Source organism: Dermochelys coriacea, chromosome 21 (genome assembly GCF_009764565.3).
Source record: "Dermochelys coriacea isolate rDerCor1 chromosome 21, rDerCor1.pri.v4, whole genome shotgun sequence".
Lineage (NCBI taxonomy): Eukaryota > Metazoa > Chordata > Testudines > Dermochelyidae > Dermochelys > Dermochelys coriacea.
This window is the reverse complement of record NC_050088.1, coordinates 11,981,265-11,999,737: the sequence shown is the minus strand read 5'-3', so window position 1 is coordinate 11,999,737 and position 18,473 is coordinate 11,981,265. Positions and strand designations below refer to the sequence as shown.

The 18,473-nt window shown below is 46.9% G+C and overlaps 1 protein-coding gene across 1 annotated transcript; it reads right to left on the bottom strand.

The window, feature by feature from the left end:
• Positions 1-2,622: 2,622 nt before the first annotated feature.
• Positions 2,623-3,296, bottom strand: TMEM217 (transmembrane protein 217). The gene has a single exon (XM_038379640.2). The coding sequence runs from the start codon at positions 3,199-3,201 to the stop codon at positions 2,623-2,625; it is 579 nt and encodes a 192-aa protein (XP_038235568.1). The 5' UTR covers positions 3,202-3,296.
• Positions 3,297-18,473: the final 15,177 nt, after the last annotated feature.

Sequence of the window (18,473 nt, the reverse complement as noted above, 5' to 3'; positions counted from 1 at the left end):
AAAGCTGGGCTTCCCCTTGTTAAACTACAGCGCCCGCATGGTGCAGGCGACTGCCTCTTGGTGTGAACAGTAACTTGTGCAGCACTGAGTCTAGCAGCAACCTTTAAAACTCTGCTTTACCCTGGTGGAGGCAGGAGCTATTTTTTTAACTGTTACGTGTCAGGGTGTCTGCAGGTTGAATGGAACAACATGCTCCACATGGCTGTAATATTCATGGCGTTGTCTTAAACCTATGCTGTTGGTTCAAGTGTGGGGCTGTGTAATGTTAAGAGATGGAGCAGTGACTGCAAGCATTGTTTGCACAGTGCACTTCTTTTTAAAACCCTGTTGGTTGTAGCCTCCTGGGTAAATGTTTTACCCTCTCGGCACTGTTAACCTCCAGCAAGGTGCCTGCCACCAAGTAAGCACTGGAGTTGCCTAGAGACTTCTAGGTATGGGGCTGGACTACTAGCATGAGCAGCAGGATATAGGAGTTCTATTCCTGCACCGCAACTTCCTTGCTGTGTCCCCCGGGCCAAGTCATTTTCTGCTCCATGCCTCAGTTTCCCCATCTGTAAAGAGCCCTCTGTACAGCCCTTGCAGGTCCCTTTGAGGAAAGGCGTTAGTGAATTTTTTTTTTTTTTTTTTGTAGCTCAGCTCCACATCTTCAAAGGCTGGGGGCTACTGAACTCTGTGGTTTTCGTTTATCTGCAGGCTCTTGTGCTAGACCAAAACAAACTTTATAGCTCCTTATTTTGAGAAAGTCCATCTCACATGTTTAGGGCAGCAAATGAGTCTCTTGCAGCGAGTGAAATTTAGCCAGGCACAGTTACAGTATCACAGCAAACTGTTACCCGCTGAGTGGGGGCTCTCCCTCCTTCCCGTAAACACACTGCTCAACTGCTATTCCACTTCTTAGAAACCTCACCACAGAAAGGCCAAGTCAGATCAGAGTGTCAAGCCCTGCAGGGACCGATGCAATGATAGTCATTATGCTACAGCTTATGTCTATTGCCCGGCCAGGCCAGCTCAGTAGGAGGGAAATGCTGTCAGGGAGACATGACATCCAAATGGCGCAGAGTACCAAGGAGCGCAAAGAGCCTAATTAGGCCCTTTGTCAGGTAGGCATAACTCTCACTGAGGCTGGGAGTTAAATCCATCTAAGATTCTGGTGCAGGAAAACATTTAAATGTGTGCTCAAGCCCTGGGAAGTTAATGGCACCTAACTGGGTATGTTTACACTGCAGCTGGGAACACCCTAGAAAATAGCAGGGTGGACATCTTGGTACCGGTGGAGGCTAGCGTTAGCCACACAATCTCAGAACCCGTGGATAGAATGGGCTTGAGCTCAGGTGGCTAGCTGGAGCCTCTGCCAGCGCCAGGCAAAAATTCCAAAGTCCTGCTCCGGCATGCACTGGCTTGGATTTTCTGGAAGCTGGTCTCTTCTTCAGTTGTTCCAAAATCTTGGCAGCTAGGTGGGGGACGTGCCCAACGCAGTGTTGAAAGCCCTGATGGGCAATAAAGATGCAACAAAACCTATTGGCACTACTCTCCGCTTTGGCAGGTCCGGAGGTTCCTGTGTTTTATTAGAGAGGCTATTCCGCAAAGCAAGGTGCACCTGCAGTCTGGGCTTGCACCTGTGCTCGCTAACCTCACTCTGCCTGGCTATTGCCCATAATGTGCAACTGCACTGCTAAGCTCCAGTTCCTACACTGTCCCACAGAAGGTGCTGCTCAAAAGCCAGTGCTTCCTGGGATGTGACGTAAATAGCTTTGTGGCAGCCTATGTCCTATATAGAGGAGCTGCAATAGTTACGACAGTAGCGTGGTGCTGTATTTGTTTACTCTTACCTGGGAACCATGCAACGATTTGGTTAGGCTGGATGCCAAAGATCTGTGCTGCTGATCCCGGTGGAGGCCCCTACTGGCAGAAAGTCCAGGGTAGGGGGGGCGTAGCAGGAAAAAGCAGCAACAGCCTCTTCCATCAGATAGGGAGTCAGCCCAGGTGAGCGTATAGTCCAAAAAGTCAGCAGTGCGTGGTCTGCTTGAATGCATCCTCTCAGCAGCATCTGCTACAGGGCTCTTACAATACCCTGATCATAACTTACAACTGTCCCAAGAGCCTAAATCCCTTTTTAAAATGAGAGCTAGGCTCCTAAATCAGTTAGGTGTTGCAACGCTGACCCCTGCAATGCCTAAATACCTTTCAAAATCTGGCATTATGTCAGGCTTTTCATCCCTCCAGCTTCAAGTGCCTTACATATATACTATACGTCAATATCTTTCTCTCCCTTTTACAGATGAGAAACTGAGGTGGGGGAGATGACATGACTTGCTCAAGGTCATTTGGTGAGGCGGTAGCAGAGCTGTGGATAGACCCAGGTCTGCCGACTCCCAGTTCCCATACCCTGTGGCTCCCTGTTGCAAAATAAAAGCCTGGGAAAAACCAAAAACACAAATATAAATGATGGGCTTTGGGGGGTTTATTCAGGACTTGAACTCACAGCCTGGAAAATGCAGCACCAGCAAGAGAAACACTGAATTACACAACAGAGGAAGGAGATTATACAGGTAATGATCTCTCATCTCCATCAGTGGGAAATATGTGAACATGGAGCCCAACATAGTGCTCCGAAACCTCCCCTCACACGCCTTTTCTAGCAGTGGAGCTGAACCTAAACTTGGGTGGTTCTGACACGTTCTTAGAGATCTGCCTCAGCCTGAGTGACAGCCTTCCTTTCCCTTTGCTTTCAATAATCATCAGGGCATATGTGACAACGAAGGAGAGCCAGAAGCAATCCATGGGGATCCTGGTGGCCAACCCAAACCACTCAAGGGGGCTGAGGGAAAACCAGGCTTCTTTGGAGACCTGATAAGACAGGGCCACGACGAAGCAGTTAGCCAGGTCATAGAAGGTGATCCATGCGACATAGGCAAACAACCCCTTGTAGTGCCGCTTGTGGACTGAGTAGATGAGGAAGACACACACCGGGTAAGTCATGACGGCCAGCGTGATGGCTGTATAGTAGCAATATGGTAGCATCTTCCCCAGCTTGGTCATGTTAAAGGGCGTGATTTGCGCCATGTCAGTCATTGCTCGTTCAAAGTGGCCAACCTCAAAGATCAGGTACATGTTGGTCACTAGGATCATGTAGACCGCAGCTACAGTGGCCCCGGCCTTGGGGGTCATGCCACAGAACCCTCCTGGGCACAAGATGATCATGTTTTCTTCACAGGCAACTTCGCTGGCCAAGGAAACCGAAGGAGCGTCGCAAAGTAGAAAGGCAAGCTAGGAAAGCCGTCGGCGGGGCTTGTGTTAAGTATGAAGTCCAGTGAAGTCACGGCTGTGCTGGAAAAGAAAAGGATCAGGCTAAAACATCATGTGGAGATGGTAGTTTGGAACTCCTAAGAAGAATTGGTTATTGTGCGCGCACACACCCATCCCCACAAACGATGTAACCCCATCTCACACACACACTCTGTAACTCCATCACTCTCACTCTCTCTCACAAACACACACACACACTAACACCTTCTCACACACACACACACTCTGTTACTCCCTCTCTCTCTCACACACACACACACAGTAACCCCATCTCTCTCACACACACACACACACACTGTAACCCCATCTCACACACACAGACACACATATTCTGTAACCCCATCTCTCTCTCTCTCACACACACACACACTGTAACCCCATCTCTCTCTCTCTCTCTCTCACACACACACACACACACTCTGTAACCCCATCTCACACACACACACACTTTGTAACCCCATCTCACCAAGATTCCTGCTAAACCAAAACTTGGTTATGTTCCCCATGATCCTATGTGCTCTTGACCGCGTTCCACATCCCCCAACCCTCGAGTGCAGAGAAGGGTTCCCAGCCCCCTTAATCAACGACAGGCCATGCTCCTGAGCTCCTGCATTGAGAGACCTGCCTGCTTTAAAGGGGGGCCACTCTAGTCCCCTTTTAGAAACAGTGAAGGAGACAAGTGGTTGATTGCTCGAGTGCCTGTGGAACTGATTTTAATGGTGGTGAGATTAAATGTATTGTGTTTACCAAATAATTAATGACGTTAGGTGCCTAAAGCCCTTGGATAGGCTTCCTTATTATTTTAATCTCAATAACATAGAGCCTAGCAGTCTCCCAGCTGTTGGCGGCCTGGTGGATAGAGCACTTAGGAGATTTGAGTTCTATCACCTCTACCACTGGCCTGCTGGGTGATCTTGGGCAAGTCACATCCCTCTCCATGCCTCAGTTTCCCCACCTGTAAAATAGGGATAATGCTGCTGTGCCCTCCCTTGTCACACTCTTTGAGAACGACAGATGAAAAGTGCTAGATTAGAGTGAGGTCTTTATTATTATTTCATTAAAATCACCAAATATATGTTGAATCAATTATTTGCTGCAATATAACCACTTAGCTCTAGATTGCAGGCCCTTTGAGCCAGCTCTATACTGACACGGAAATTTTTTTTTTTAAAAAAAAGCATTGCAAAATAAAATAAATTAAAAGAAAAGGTCAAAGCCAAGCCTGCAGGCTGACTCCTCAGTGGGGCTGAACGCCCACAGCTCTCCTGGAAATCCACAGACCACGTTTTCCAGATTCACAAGAGCCCAGCAGGACCTGCTCTCTGAGCCAGGTTGACCAAATTAGCTCAGTGCTCAGCATCTCCCATTGTGGTGCTCTGGCCAGATTTCTAGGCTATGACTGCCAGCAATTCCCACTGAACTCAAAGGGCCAAAGCCTGGAGCTTTAATCAAGCAAACTCCCATGAGTGTCAATGGAAGTTTGTTTGAATGGGGACATCTGGAAGTAGGCCTTTATATTTCGTCTCCATCTTTCCTTCCCACCAACAGGAGGCATTTCCAGCCTCTCAAAGGTTAGACTCAGTGAGCAGGTCAGGGCTAACGTACCCTCCTTCTGAGAGAGAAAAGGGAGGAGACCTGGTGGATGGATCGGCTGCGATATCTTTGCACTGGCTGGAAATGATGCCTTGCCACAGTGTCACAGACCTTAACTGTTAATGGCTGAAAGACAATGTGCTCTTCCCATTGGGACCCTGCTCTGCTAAAGAAATAACTTCTCCAACTACTCAGCTCACCAGGAACCTATAAAGCAAAGGGAACACAGGAACTGCCAAGTGGGATCAGAACCAAGGTCCATCTAGTCCAGGATCCTTTCTCCAACAGTAGCCAGTGCCAGATGCTTCAGAGAAAGATGCAAACAAACAAACAAAAACCAGAAGGTAGCAGTGGGCTAATCTAACAGTTAGAAACTAACTATGGCCAAACAGAAGGCACCTGGCCCAGATATTGGCAGAAACCAAACTATCCACCTGCCTAGAGCCAGAAAAAGGTAGCTGCTTCCCTCTGCTGGAGACCAGCATCTAGGACGGGGCCTGGGGGAGGACTTGTCTCCATGGCCAAGAAATATCACCATCATAGGGCCTATCACAACAGCCAGACCATCAGAGGCTCATTCACCTGCACATCTACCAATGTGATATATGTCATCATGTGCCAGCAATGCCCCTCTGCCATGTACATTGGTCAAACTGGACAGTCTCTACGTAAAAGAATAAATGGACATAAATCATATGTCAAGAATTATAACATTCAAAAACCAAAAAGAAAAGGAGTACTTGTGGCACCTTAGAGACTAACAAATTTATTAGAGCATAAGCTTTCGTGAGCTACAGCTCACTTCATCGGATGCATTTGGTGGAAAAAACAGAGGGGAGATTTATATACACACACAGAGAACATGAAACAATGGGTTTATCATACACACTGTAAGGAGAGTGATCACTTAAGATGAGCCATCACCAGCAGCGGGGGGGAAGGAGGAAAACCTTTCATGGTGACAAGCAAGGTAGGCTAATTCCAGCTGTTAACAAGAATATCTGAGGAACAGTGGGGGGTGGGGTGGAGTGGGGGGGGAGAAATAACATGGGGAAATAGTTTTACTTTGTGTAATGACTCATCCATTCCCAGTCTCTATTCAAGCCTAAGTTAATTGTATCCAGTTTGCAAATTAATTCCAATTCAGCAGTCTCTCATTGGAGTCTGTTTTTGAAGCTTTTTTGTTGAAGGATAGCCACTCTTAGGGCTGTAATCAAGTGACCAGAGAGATTGAAGTGTTCTCCAACTGGTTTTTGAATGTTATAATTCTTGACGTCTGATTTGTGTCCATTCATTCTTTTACGTAGAGACTGTCCAGTTTGGCCAATGTACATGGCAGAGGGGCATTGCTGGCACATGATGGCATATATCACATTGGTAGACGCGCAAGTGAATGAGCCTCTGATAGTGTGGCTGATGTGATTAGGCCCTATGATGGTATCCCCTGAATAGATATGTGGACAGAGTTGGCAACGGGCTTTGTTGCAAGGATAGGTTCCTGGGTTAGTGGTTCTGTTGTGTGGTGTGTGGTTGCTGGTGAGTATTTGCTTCAGATTGGGGGTCTGTCTGTAAGCAAGGACTGGCCTGTCTCCCAAGATCTGTGATAGTGATGGGTCGTCCTTCAGGATAGGTTGTAGATCCTTGATGATGCGTTGGAGAGGTTTTAGTTGGGGGCTTCAAAAACAGACTCCAACAAGAGACTGCTGAATTGGAATTAATTTGCAAACTGGATACAATTAACTTAGGCTTGAATAAAGACTGGGAATGGATGAGTCATTACACAAAGTAAAACTATTTCCCCATGTTATTTCTCCCCCCCACTCCACCCCACCCCCCACTGTTCCTCAGATATTCTTGTTAACAGCTGGAATTAGCCTACCTTGCTTGTCACCATGAAAGGTTTTCCTCCTCCCCCCCCCCCCCCCGCTGCTGGTGATGGCTCATCTTAAGTGATCACTCTCCTTACAGTGTGTATGATAAACCCATTGTTTCATGTTCTCTGTGTGTGTATATAAATCTCCCCTCTGTTTTTTCCACCAAATGCATCTGATGAAGTGAGCTGTAGCTCACGAAAGCTTATGCTCTAATAAATTTGTTAGTCTCTAAGGTGCCACAAGTCCTCCTTTTCTTTTTGCGAATACAGACTAACACGGCTGCTACTATGAAACCTGTCATTATTCAAAAACCAGTTGGAGAACACTTCAATCTCTCTGGTCACTTGATTACAGACCTAAAAGTGGCAATACTTCAACAAAAAAACTTCAAAAACAGACTCCAAGGAGAGACTGCTGGATTGGAATTAATTTGCAAACTGGATACAATTAATTTAGGCTTGAATAGAGACTGGGAGTGGATTGGTCATTGCACAAAGTAAAACTATTTCCCCATGTTTTTCCCCACCCCCCACTGTTCCTCAGACGTTCTTGTCAACTGCTGGAAATGGCCCACCTTGATTATCACTACAAAAGGTTCCCTGCCCCCGCCCCTGCTCTCCTGCTGGTAATAGCTCACCTTAAGTGATCACTCTGTGTGTATGGTACACAGTGTGTATGGTAACACCCATTGTTTCATGTTCTTTATGTATATAAATCTCCCCACTGTATTTTTCACTGAATGCATCCGATGAAGTGAGCTGTAGCTCACGAAAGCTTATGCTCAAATAAATGTGTTAGTCTCTAAGGTGCCACAAGTCCTCCTTTTCTTTTTGCAAATACAGACTAACACGGCTGCTACTCTGAAAAAAGAAATCAGTAGTGCCTCCTTGGTCTGTTCAGGCAATGAAGAGATTTCTGACCCCACATGGGGCAGGGATGCATTACTGCCAGCCCTAGATCCTGCACTTTAGGATGAGGAGTGACTCTGTTTGGCTTCCTTCCTTAAAAGAAGCTAAAAAGAATTCAGGCCCCCCCATCACGCACACTCTTAAACAGATGCAAAGTTGTGTACCTGCTCAAGTGTTTTCAGGATCAGGGCCTTAGATTATAGGTTCATTGGGGCAAGAATGGCAGTATTGTCAACTCCCATCATTTTATCGTGAGACTTGTGATATTTGGTGTTTTTCTTAAAGCCCCAGCTCCTGGAGGCAAGTGATTTGGTGAGACTGTCAACTTCTGTTTAAAAAAAAAATTTCTAGCCCTCATGGTTGTGGAGAAAATCCAGAAAACATTACCCGAGTTCTGCCTAAAGGCAAGACAAAGAATCCATGTTTATTCATTTTAAAAAAAACATGATTTTTAAGCCAATCTCATAATTGTTGGCGCCTGACTCCTGATTTTTGAACACTTGGGGCTGGGCATGCTAGAACTTTCTACGTGTTCTGTGCAGCACATCGTACCGAAATAAACAATTCAGATTTAAAATAACCTGAAAGCATGAAAAAATTCAGATAAATTTAAAAAAAATAATCTCAATTACTCTGTACCACTGCGAATGTTTCCAGCTGGGAGAGTGGAACTAGCCTAGTCAGTTTCACTTTCTGCCTCTATGCCTTACCCCAAAGCTGCAAAGTTTGGGTGACAAAGCCATACAAGTGGCTTTCATTCCAACTTCAAAAAAAAATTTCTATCAAAGTCAGGTCTGATCAATTCAAATAAAAAAAAAATTTGGGGGGGCCATCTTAGATTGGTGTATGTGGATTCCAAAGGGACCCAAATAAATGGAAATTTATTAATTTGTATTATTGTATCCCTTCTGCCAAAGAGCGCCGTCCCAGACCACAGGGTATGTTATGAGAGCGCCTACAGGCCCCAATCAAGATCAGGGCTGTGTGAGTTTGTTTGTATGGACTCTATTATTATTTGTGTTGTGTACGTGGGGCTCAGGGCCCCCATTGCACTAGATGCTGCACATATATATGCACAATAGACAACGCCTCCCCTAGAGAGCTGACAATCTCAGTAGATGGGGCAGCAAAGAGTGGGAGAGAGGAAAGGTACAATTAGCCTCAGGTCCCCCTTGAGAAACTGAGGCCCAGACAAACTTGCTCAAAGTTGCTGTTTGACAAGGGCTGTTATTCGTCTCAGAGAGCCGAATAAGGGGCTGCTATCACAGGAGCGATGAGCTCCTTGCAGCACTGACACCACTCCAGCACTGATCGAACATAAGACGGCCTGATAACGTTTTATTCCAGCCTAGTCAACAGCTTCCTGAGGCATTCATGGAAAACATTAAATACCAGTGCATCTGAGAGTGTTGCGTTAGACGGCTTCCCAAGAGGGGGTGTCAGAGGATGACGGTATAGAGAGGGTAATATCTGGGAACTCTACTCGCAGGAAGTGCTTGATAAGAGAGGCCAGTACATCTGGTGGGAATGAATAAAGCCTCAGTGTTACACTATCTTGGCTCCTTCTCTCGTTTTATGCTGGAGCCATCAAAAGTAAACATCCTTTGGAACTGTGTTTGTACAGCACCTAGCACAGTGGGGCCCTGCTCCCTGGGCGCACCCCCGCCCACGGTACCAATAATAACTAATCATCATGAGCCGACGTGTGCTCACTCGCCCCCCAGCACTCCCTTAGCTGCCAAACCGTGTCTCATCAGCTTCGTCTCAGAATCCTTCTCAATGCAAATCCTGGGCCAGCGTGAGCCTGAAGTAACTCTTGACTTCATGGGCATCGCATGTAGACCAGAGCCCCTCTTCGCTTGGAGGCTTATACCGGTGTCACTGAAAGCACAATTGGGCCTAGCATACCCGTCTGTGCCACACTGTACGAGCGCCACCAGTTCCCCTAAACTCTCCCTCCATTGGCCCTTACAATCGCCCCCCCAGCCGTAAATACCTGACCCCAGTGGGAGCTCCCTAACTGCTCGCACGCTTTTTATTCCGTCCCATCCCTCCCTACCATGGTTACCCCCAGAACCAGCGTTACCATAAACTTTGTAGTATTCCCTCCCCGCTCCGCTTACTCATGACGGACCTGGGCTGGAGACGAACGCCCTCATGGTTCGGTGAGGCTTTCGTGCTGAGGGCTGGAGTCATCTTTAGGACTTCTGGTTCTTTTATGGGGGCTTCCTCTCTTCCCTCTTGCTCTGCTTCGGCCCGTGGCCAGCTTCCCCCCATCCTACCCTGTCAATGAGACTCAGCTGTGGAGGACCTGATGGGGGAATTTAGTCTCAGTAGGGCCTTGCCTTCTCCGCTGAGGCTGCTGACCAGGTGGCCTGAGTCACTGCTGGTTGTGGTGTTTGGGTGAGGTGAATGCCTGGCTGCTGGGAATTGGGCTGAGCCCCACCAAACTCATGTCACACAGGAATGGGGAGCTGGCCTCAGACAGCTGGAGCCTGGCTCCCTTTGCTGATCGGTGTCTTTCCTCAGCTTGCAGGTGGTATTTCATCCCTTAGGTGCCTGAATGAGCTCATTGGAAAACCATGTCCCAGTTGCAGGTGCTGAGCCCTTGACTATCTGTCCCCGAATTCATTTGCCGGTCTAGCCCCATGCGGGCCCTCTGCCCTGGGGTGCATTTCACCTGTCATGGGAAAACCAGGATTTGGGCAGAATTAAACTTTAAAGTCAAACTTTTCCTCTCCCGCCCTGCTGCGAGATAGCAAGTAAGGGATTAAAACCTGAGCACCACCTTCCTTTGGGGAGCAGTATTTGGGATGCTGGCTTAGCCTATCAGGGAGGAGGGGAATGTCTTGTAGCTAGGCTGATTTCATCAGAGTCGTTCCCAAACAATTTCCCCAAGGAACAAAGGCTGTGGGGCCAATCTGTGGAGAAACCAGAGGTAAAATTCCCAGTGAGAGGGAATTTTCTCTATCTCCCTCTCCTGGCCTATCCTCTCCATCCTCCTTATCACCCTATCCAGCCTGGATTGTGAAGGACCCAATTCAGTGACCACTGACATGAAAAGAAATCTTTCTACAGACTTCAGTGGGAGTTGGTCCAGAGCCTGAGCACTTAGACCAGATTTTCAAGCATGTCCACTGATTCAAGGTTGCTAAGTTCCCCGGGGCACGGTAAGCAGGCCTGATTTGCAGAGTTGCTGACCACTTACAGCCCCCATTGGCTTCTGCTGCACTTATAGGCGCTTCATGCTTCTGAAAATCAGGCACCAAGGTGTCCCAAAACTGGAGGTGACCCGAGTCGATGGCCGCTTTAGAAAACATTGACCTTTGGACTCACTGTGCCAGTTTCCCCCTCTGCAAACCGGGACTAGTAATATAGATCTGACCGCCCGCTGATTGTGAAGTTGTGAGGTTTTGTGCATTCATGGTTTGCAAAGGGCTATGAGCAAAGTGTTGTTGTCTCTCGGTGATGTGATTTGTGTTAACATCATTTGCAGTGCATGGTGAGTTTGCTAACCAGATGGAAGAGAAGGCTGAGCTCCAGCTGCAAAAGCTGGTTGCAGATTTTGATCAGCCTAATCTTTTTGGGGGGGGGGCAGGGATGCGTTTTGATCTTAAGTCTTTTCCAGCCCATTATAAAGAGAGGGGCCATTTATGAATGGTCTTCATAAATGATCTGGAGGATGGTGTGGATTGCACTCTCAGCAAATTTGCGGATGATACTAAACTGGGAGGAGTGGTAGATACGCTGGAGGGGAGGGATAGGATACAGAAGGACCTAGACAAATTGGAAGATTGGGCCAAAAGAAATCTAATGAGGTTCAATAAGGATAAGTGCAGGGTCCTGCACTTAGGATGGAAGAATCCAATGCACCGCTACAGACTAGGGACCGAATGGCTCGGCAGCAGTTCTGCGGAAAAGGACCTAGGGGTGACAGTGGACGAGAAGCTGGATATGAGTCAGCAGTGTGCCCTTGTTGCCAAGAAGGCCAATGGCATTTTGGGATGTATAAGTAGGGGCATAGCGAGCAGATCGAGGGACGTGATCGTTCCCCTCTATTCGACACTGGTGAGGCCTCATCTGGAGTACTGTGTCCAGTTTTGGGCCCCACACTACAAGAAGGATGTGGATAAATTGGAAAGAGTACAGCGAAGGGCAACAAAAATGATTAGGGGTCTAGAGCACATGACTTACGAGGAGAGGCTGAGGGAGCTGGGATTGTTTAGTCTGCAGAAGAGAAGAATGAGGGGGGATTTGATAGCTGCTTTCAACTACCTGAAAGGGGGTTTCAAAGAGGATGGCTCTAGACTGTTCTCAATGGTAGCAGATGACAGAACGAGGAGTAATGGTCTCAAGTTGCAATGGGGGAGGTTTAGATTGGATATTAGGAAAAACTTTTTCACTAAGAGGGTGGTGAAACACTGGAATGCGTTACCTAGGGAGGTGGTAGAATCTCCTTCCTTAGAGGTTTTTAAGGTCAGGCTTGACAAAGCCCTGGCTAGGATGATTTAACTGGGACTTGGTCCTGCTTTGAGCAGGGGGTTGGACTAGATGACCTTCTGGGGTCCCTTCCAACCCTGATATTCTATTCTATTCTATTCTATTCTATTCTATGAAAGTGAGATGCCGACTGCCAGATGTTGGGGATTTGGATGTGGGTGGGGGGGCAGTGACTCAGGCTGATCGCTATGTAAGACATCATGAGGATGATTGCTGCTAGTGCCTGTGAGCCCCTGTTAGAAACGGGGCACGTTAGAAATAAGACATGCATTTGTTACAATGCAGGCGATTAACCATTGGCACAAGTGGACAAGGGAAGGGAGGGATTTTCCATCTCTTGATGTTGTCCAATCAGGCCTGGGTGCCTTTCTGGGAGATATGCTTTATCCAAACACAAGTTACTGGGCTAAGTATAGGAGTAACTGCAGTTCTCTAGGCAGTGATTCCCAACTAGGGATCTGCAGCCCCCTGGGTAGCCGCGAGCAGGTTTCAGGGGATCAGCCAAAATAAACCTGGCTTCAGCCCCAGGCGGTGGGACTCGGGGAGGGAGCGCTACGTCCGCCCCTTTACTCACCTCAGCAGGCCACCCAGCCTGTGGATCAGCACCAGCAACGAGTTTCACACTGAGTAAGTAAAACAAAAATAATATTCCCTTTTTTATTTTTGTACCTCTGTGGCACAGGTGGGCCGGGGAGTTTTTATAGCACGTTGCGGGGGCCTCAGAAAGACAAAAGTTGAGAACTCATGATATAGAGGAGGTCACACTAGGTCAGGGGGTTCTCAAACTGGGGGTCGGGACCCCTCAGGAGGTCGCGAGGTTATTACATGGGGGGTCGTGAGCTGTCAGCCTCCACCCCAAACCCCGCTTCGCCTCCAGCATTTATAATGGTGTTAAATATATAAAAAAGTGTTTTTAATTTATAAGGGGGAGGTCACACTCAGAGGCTTGCTATCTGAAAGGGGCCAGCAGTAGAAAAGTTTGAGAACCACTGGACGAGGTGATCTAATGGTCTCCTCGGACCTTAAAGTCTATGGAAGTATGAAACTCTGAACCTTTCTGTTCTAATAGGACTCAAGAGGAAGCATGCATGCCCCCCACTTTGCCCCTGCCTTGGAGGGGCTGATCTCACTGTAGCTGGGAGCCACAAAATTAACTTTCGATTTTCTCTTGGGTTTAAGTTCCTTCCCCTGCTTGGCAGGGCACAGGAGGGGGAACTGATTCTTGTCCCTTCACTTTCAGTCTTGTTCAGAAACGAAAGTTGGCCTTTGCCTTTGGCCAACTTCCAGCTGGGAGGCTCCTGTTGGCCCCTAGGAGGTGGCTGGTTCAGAAGAAAAGATAAGCTCTGTAAGGTGTATAGCACAGGGGGGTGTAGGTGGCCTGGCTCCTTATCAGCTGTAGAATTGTACTGCCCTCTGGTGTTAGCATGTCCCATTTAGATATTGAAACAAAGAGCCAGATTTTCACATGCTCAGTGCTTGGGTCTTCTGAAAACCTGACCCCAGTGGTCTCTGCTGAGCTCTAGAAAATCTGGTCCTAGGAATCCTTGTCTAACTTTAAAAAAGACACTTCCTCACCTCACTTGAATGTTCAAGAGAAACACTGGGGGCCATTCTCCTTCGATGAAGTGAGCTGTAGCTCACGAAAGCTTATGCTCAAATAAATTTGTTAGTCACTAAGGTGCCACAAGTACTCCTTTTCTTCTTACACCATGTGTAAATCATTCACACTCACGCACAGTGGGCAAACGATGCCAGCAAATCAGCCTGCCAGCAGTTTATACTTACTTTCTGCTCACTTAGCCCTGGTGTAAGTGACCACCCCGATGCATGGCAATGGAGAATTAGACCCATTCTCTTCTTGAATTGTTACACAAATAATAGTATTTTGCCCACCTAGAACACCTTCCTTCTCATGTCATCACAGCATTTTTGAGAGTATTGAAGGAATCCTCTTGACACAGGCCTGTATTATTATCCCCACTTTACAGATGGGGAAACTGAGGCATAAAGTGGGGCAGTGACTTGCCCTCCGTCAGACGGACAGGTTGACACTTGAGTTTTTACCTTGAATAAATTGATTGCTAATTAACTCAAGGCAATTAATATATGTCTGCATCGGCTAGTTTGAATGCTCCCCAAATACATATTCCAGAATTGCAAATGTTTGTTTACGGCAGAGTTTGTTTTCAGCCTGTAACAAAAGTTTAGGGCAGTGATATTCAGACCTCAGTGGTTCAGGAGCCAAATTAGCAATCAACATTACTCAAAAGAGACACAGTTGTGTGAATGATGGGGAAATATATATATTATTCTCACAGCAAATAAGTTAATAACTTAGTGCAAGTCAGAAACTTAATTGGTTAATAAGATAGTAAAATCATCCTGATTGGTTAATAACTTAGATTGGTTAATAATTCAGTCACACAGTGTTTTAACATCGTGTGCTGCAAAGTGCTGCAGGAGACCCATTAAAGAACCACTCGTGGCTCACAAGCCTCTGTCTGAATCTCACTGGTTTAAGAAGGGTCCAGACTGGCCTTCACAAAGGTCTTAGCTGCCTTGATGGACTCAAAGGAACAAACTGGAGCGTGGGCCAGTCGCAGATGAAGGTTATGACAGACAGTCCAAGAGGTGCAGCGTCCAGCTCTTTGCTTTAGCAGCCAAACCACCCCTCCTCATTGACTTACAAAACAAGGTAGGAGAAATAAACCTGGGTCCAAATTTTCAAAAGTGGCCACCTTGGGAGACTTAGGACCCTGATTTTCAGAGGCTCTGAGCTCCTTTGAGGGGATGGTGTCATTGAACATCATACGACAGAGTCCATTTTCAAAGGAGCTTGGCTTCCATTTAGACACTCAAAAGCAGTGGCCGTGATTCTCAATGGGAGCTGCGAGGGGCTGAGCACGTCTGCAAGCTTGGCCCCCTCCTTAGATGTCCACCCAGGAGTTGTGCTCTCAGGAAACATTGGCACCAATTGTGAGTGCTGAGGGCTTGAAAAAGCTGGCGAATAATGCAGCCAGGCCAAGGGACAGAGTTAAGGGTGCCTGGAAAATGTTCAGTTTGGAACGCCCTGGCGTGGAGTGCCTGGCTTTGCAGTATTTCTGTTCTCTTCGTGAACACAGTGATTGTAATGCAACGTTTACGATGTTGGGTTTTGTTGTTTTTATTCTGAGAGAGAGAGAGGAAAAGAAAATTGATACAGAAAAGAAATTCCATAATGTGGAACTAGTTGCTGGGCAATGGTAAAGTGTAGGGTCCTGGACAAAGGTCCTGATCCGAAGTCATGAGAGGAGAAGGATGAGCTGGCGGTTAGGGCATTAGTCTAGGAACTGGCCTTTGCTCAAGTCCCTGTTAGCTGGTGTGGCTGGCAATTGTATCCCTGCGGGAGGCAGCCAGAGACACGTAGGAACTGCCAGGGTAAAGTCAGCACTCCAGCAAGTTCCCTGGGGCTGGCAAGCTTTTGCTGCAGGCTCCCACTCACCATCTCTAACTTCACCCCTATCATAGAGCAGAAAGCCTTCTTCCCTTCCCTCAACAGCAGATTCAACAAAAGTGGCGTAAACCCCCTGGCTGATCAGCTCCTTGGAGAAACAGCCACAAAGCCTACACCCACCTAAAAACTAAAGCCCAGCTGCTCTATAGTCGGTACTTGCACCCCCGCTCTGCAGGACAGAAGCGGGGAGATCAACATGTCACTTGTATCACACATTCACATTCAGAAGATTTTTCCCCCTTTAAAAAAAAGGGGAGTGCATGGAGCTTGGGGTGTTGGGGGAGGTATGGTTCTGCTTGTTTTTTAACCTTGGAAATAGCAACAATGGAAAGTTCCTTCCTGCTCTTGGTGGATAATTCTTTGGAGATCTCAACTGTGTAGTGTGAAGTTTCTCTTCTTTACCCACTCCTTAATGGAAAGGCGTGGGATCTTTAACAAAGATGCCCGAAGTGTTTCTCCCACATTTGAGTTCCATAGATCCTACAAGGCCAACAGCCCTCCAATCTCCAAGAGAGTTTCTGGTTTTAAAAAACCCCTAATGTCTAATGTAAAACAAAAACAAGTAGGGGGGAAAACCTTCACTGAGACACAAACACATCCATTCCAAGTGTTCCAAAAGAAGATCCAGGGACACAGATGAAAAACCAGGACATATGATGTAGGTCTACATTGTAAAGTAAGCCCAGGGTTAGTAGAATTTGAGTAAGCAGACACTGGGTTTGCTAACCTAGGGCTGGAGCATCTACATTCATTGCTAACCTCATTTTAGGAAGTGTTGAACCCTAGGTCCCAACCTAGGTCATAACCTACATTGCATTGTGCAGGCTCGACTCCCACCACCCATATCCCAGACTTCCTAGTGCCATCCCAAAACGTGGGCACTCTAGCCCTTTGTTCATGATGCATTGTGGGAAAAGTCGACTGTTCACCAAACTTGACTGTTCAGAGGACAAAGAAAGTCGGCCCCTGCGATTGTGGGATACTTTTGGTGGGCTCCCAGTCCAGTGGGACTGCATCCACACTGAAAAGCAATAGGGCTTGAATCCCTGTGTCCTGACTTGACACAGGCTTAGACCCTGCACACCTGGAGGGTTCTGGGACCCTTGGTCTGAGCCTTGGGTCAGTGCGATTTCTGTGTAGATGAAAGGAGGGTTAGGCTTGAGCCTGAGTTCAAACTCTGGATTGACATTGCAGTGTAGACATGCCCATGATCACTTTAGATATGTTAGGTGTATGCAGGGTGTCTTCAGATCTGGGGTTTAAGCTCAGGTCCATCAGATTGCCTAAAAAATTGCATTTGAGATCATTTTAGTTAACACGTTCCAGCACATTCTTATTTTCTAATGAACACCATGTCACGGAGTCCCCGGGCGATGCTCTGGAACTGCTCCCTACAAAGCTAGGCAGGACTCTGGGGGAGTCTCCTCTCCGTAAGCAAACTGTCTTCAGGGCAAGAAGCTCACACGGCTTCCACCTTCCTGGGTCTGACCTCGGAGCATTCAGCATCCTCTGTCCCTCCGTGCGCTTCCCACAGCAAGTCTGCCCAGGCGGTGTCCTGGGGAAGCCAGAGGGTCCTGCCCCCCAACTCCGCAGTCAGACGTGACTCTTAGCCAGCCAGTAAAACAGAGGTTTATTAGATACACCTGCTTCCTGGATCAGGTTTCTACTTAAAGAGAATCTGTGGAATTTTCCTCCCTAAAATAGCACAAGTGACAGTGGATGGCATTAGATGAACTGGGATGGGGGGGGGGTTCCCAAAATGGTATCATGGTGAGCAATTGCTGTACTATAAGAGAAAAAGATGGGGTGAAAGCTCAATATGTTTGACAAGGATCAGCCCACGAATGAACGTTAAGGACTTCCCAAACAAAGCAATGATTCAGAATGCTCTGCTCATTATGCACATAAGCATTTTGGACTAAACACAGTTTTCTGTTCAGAATGACTACTGGTAACACCTGCCTGTGTCCCTACTTATGGGTTTTATATGGCCGCCCTTCACTGTAATATCTGAGAGCCTTCCACATAAAATCAAGAACATTAGCGCATTCCCTAGTGAATTACATGGACAATCTGGCACGTCACCCTTTTCAGTCAAAACTCTGCTTGGGGGAGAGTGGTTGTTTTTGGAGGGTTTTTTTAGATTTTATTAGTCGACTTAGTTCTATGCATCCGATGAAGTGAGCTGTAGCCCACGAAAGCTTATGCTCAAATAAATTTGTTAGTCTCTAAGGTGCCACAAGTACTCCTGTTCTTTTTAGTTGACTTTGTTAGTTAGTTACTGGTTTGGGATGTCTGCTTTGAGTGTCATTCCTATGGAAGAACTTCTGTATGCTCGGACCCTTGTTGTTTTCTAAAATTGCAATTAGGTTTTATTTGGTACTGGGTCTACGTGCCACAGGTGCAGATTGCTTAGCTTGCTTAGTTTCCTGTTTGTCCAATGTTGGTCATTTTGTTGTAGTAAACCTTCATGAATTGTTATTAAACATATAGGAAATAATCACAACAAATGCTCCTGAAATAGGCTCGTTTTTACACTTTTATTCTTCAAATAATCCAAGAGCTTCTGGGGACCGAAACAGCCTCTGGACTCCTGCTGAAAGTTGCCCCCTCCCCACTGAAATCTGAAAGGGCACTGCAGCTTTCTGAGTTCCTTTTTTACCATCCTATAGAATTCTATAGCAGAGTTATAATTATTTATCGCATTTGATAGGATGGTTCAAAAACACAATGGAAAAGTTACCAATTTCTATTACATTCTATAACATTTTCACAAGGAGAGAGAAATGTCTGTTTATC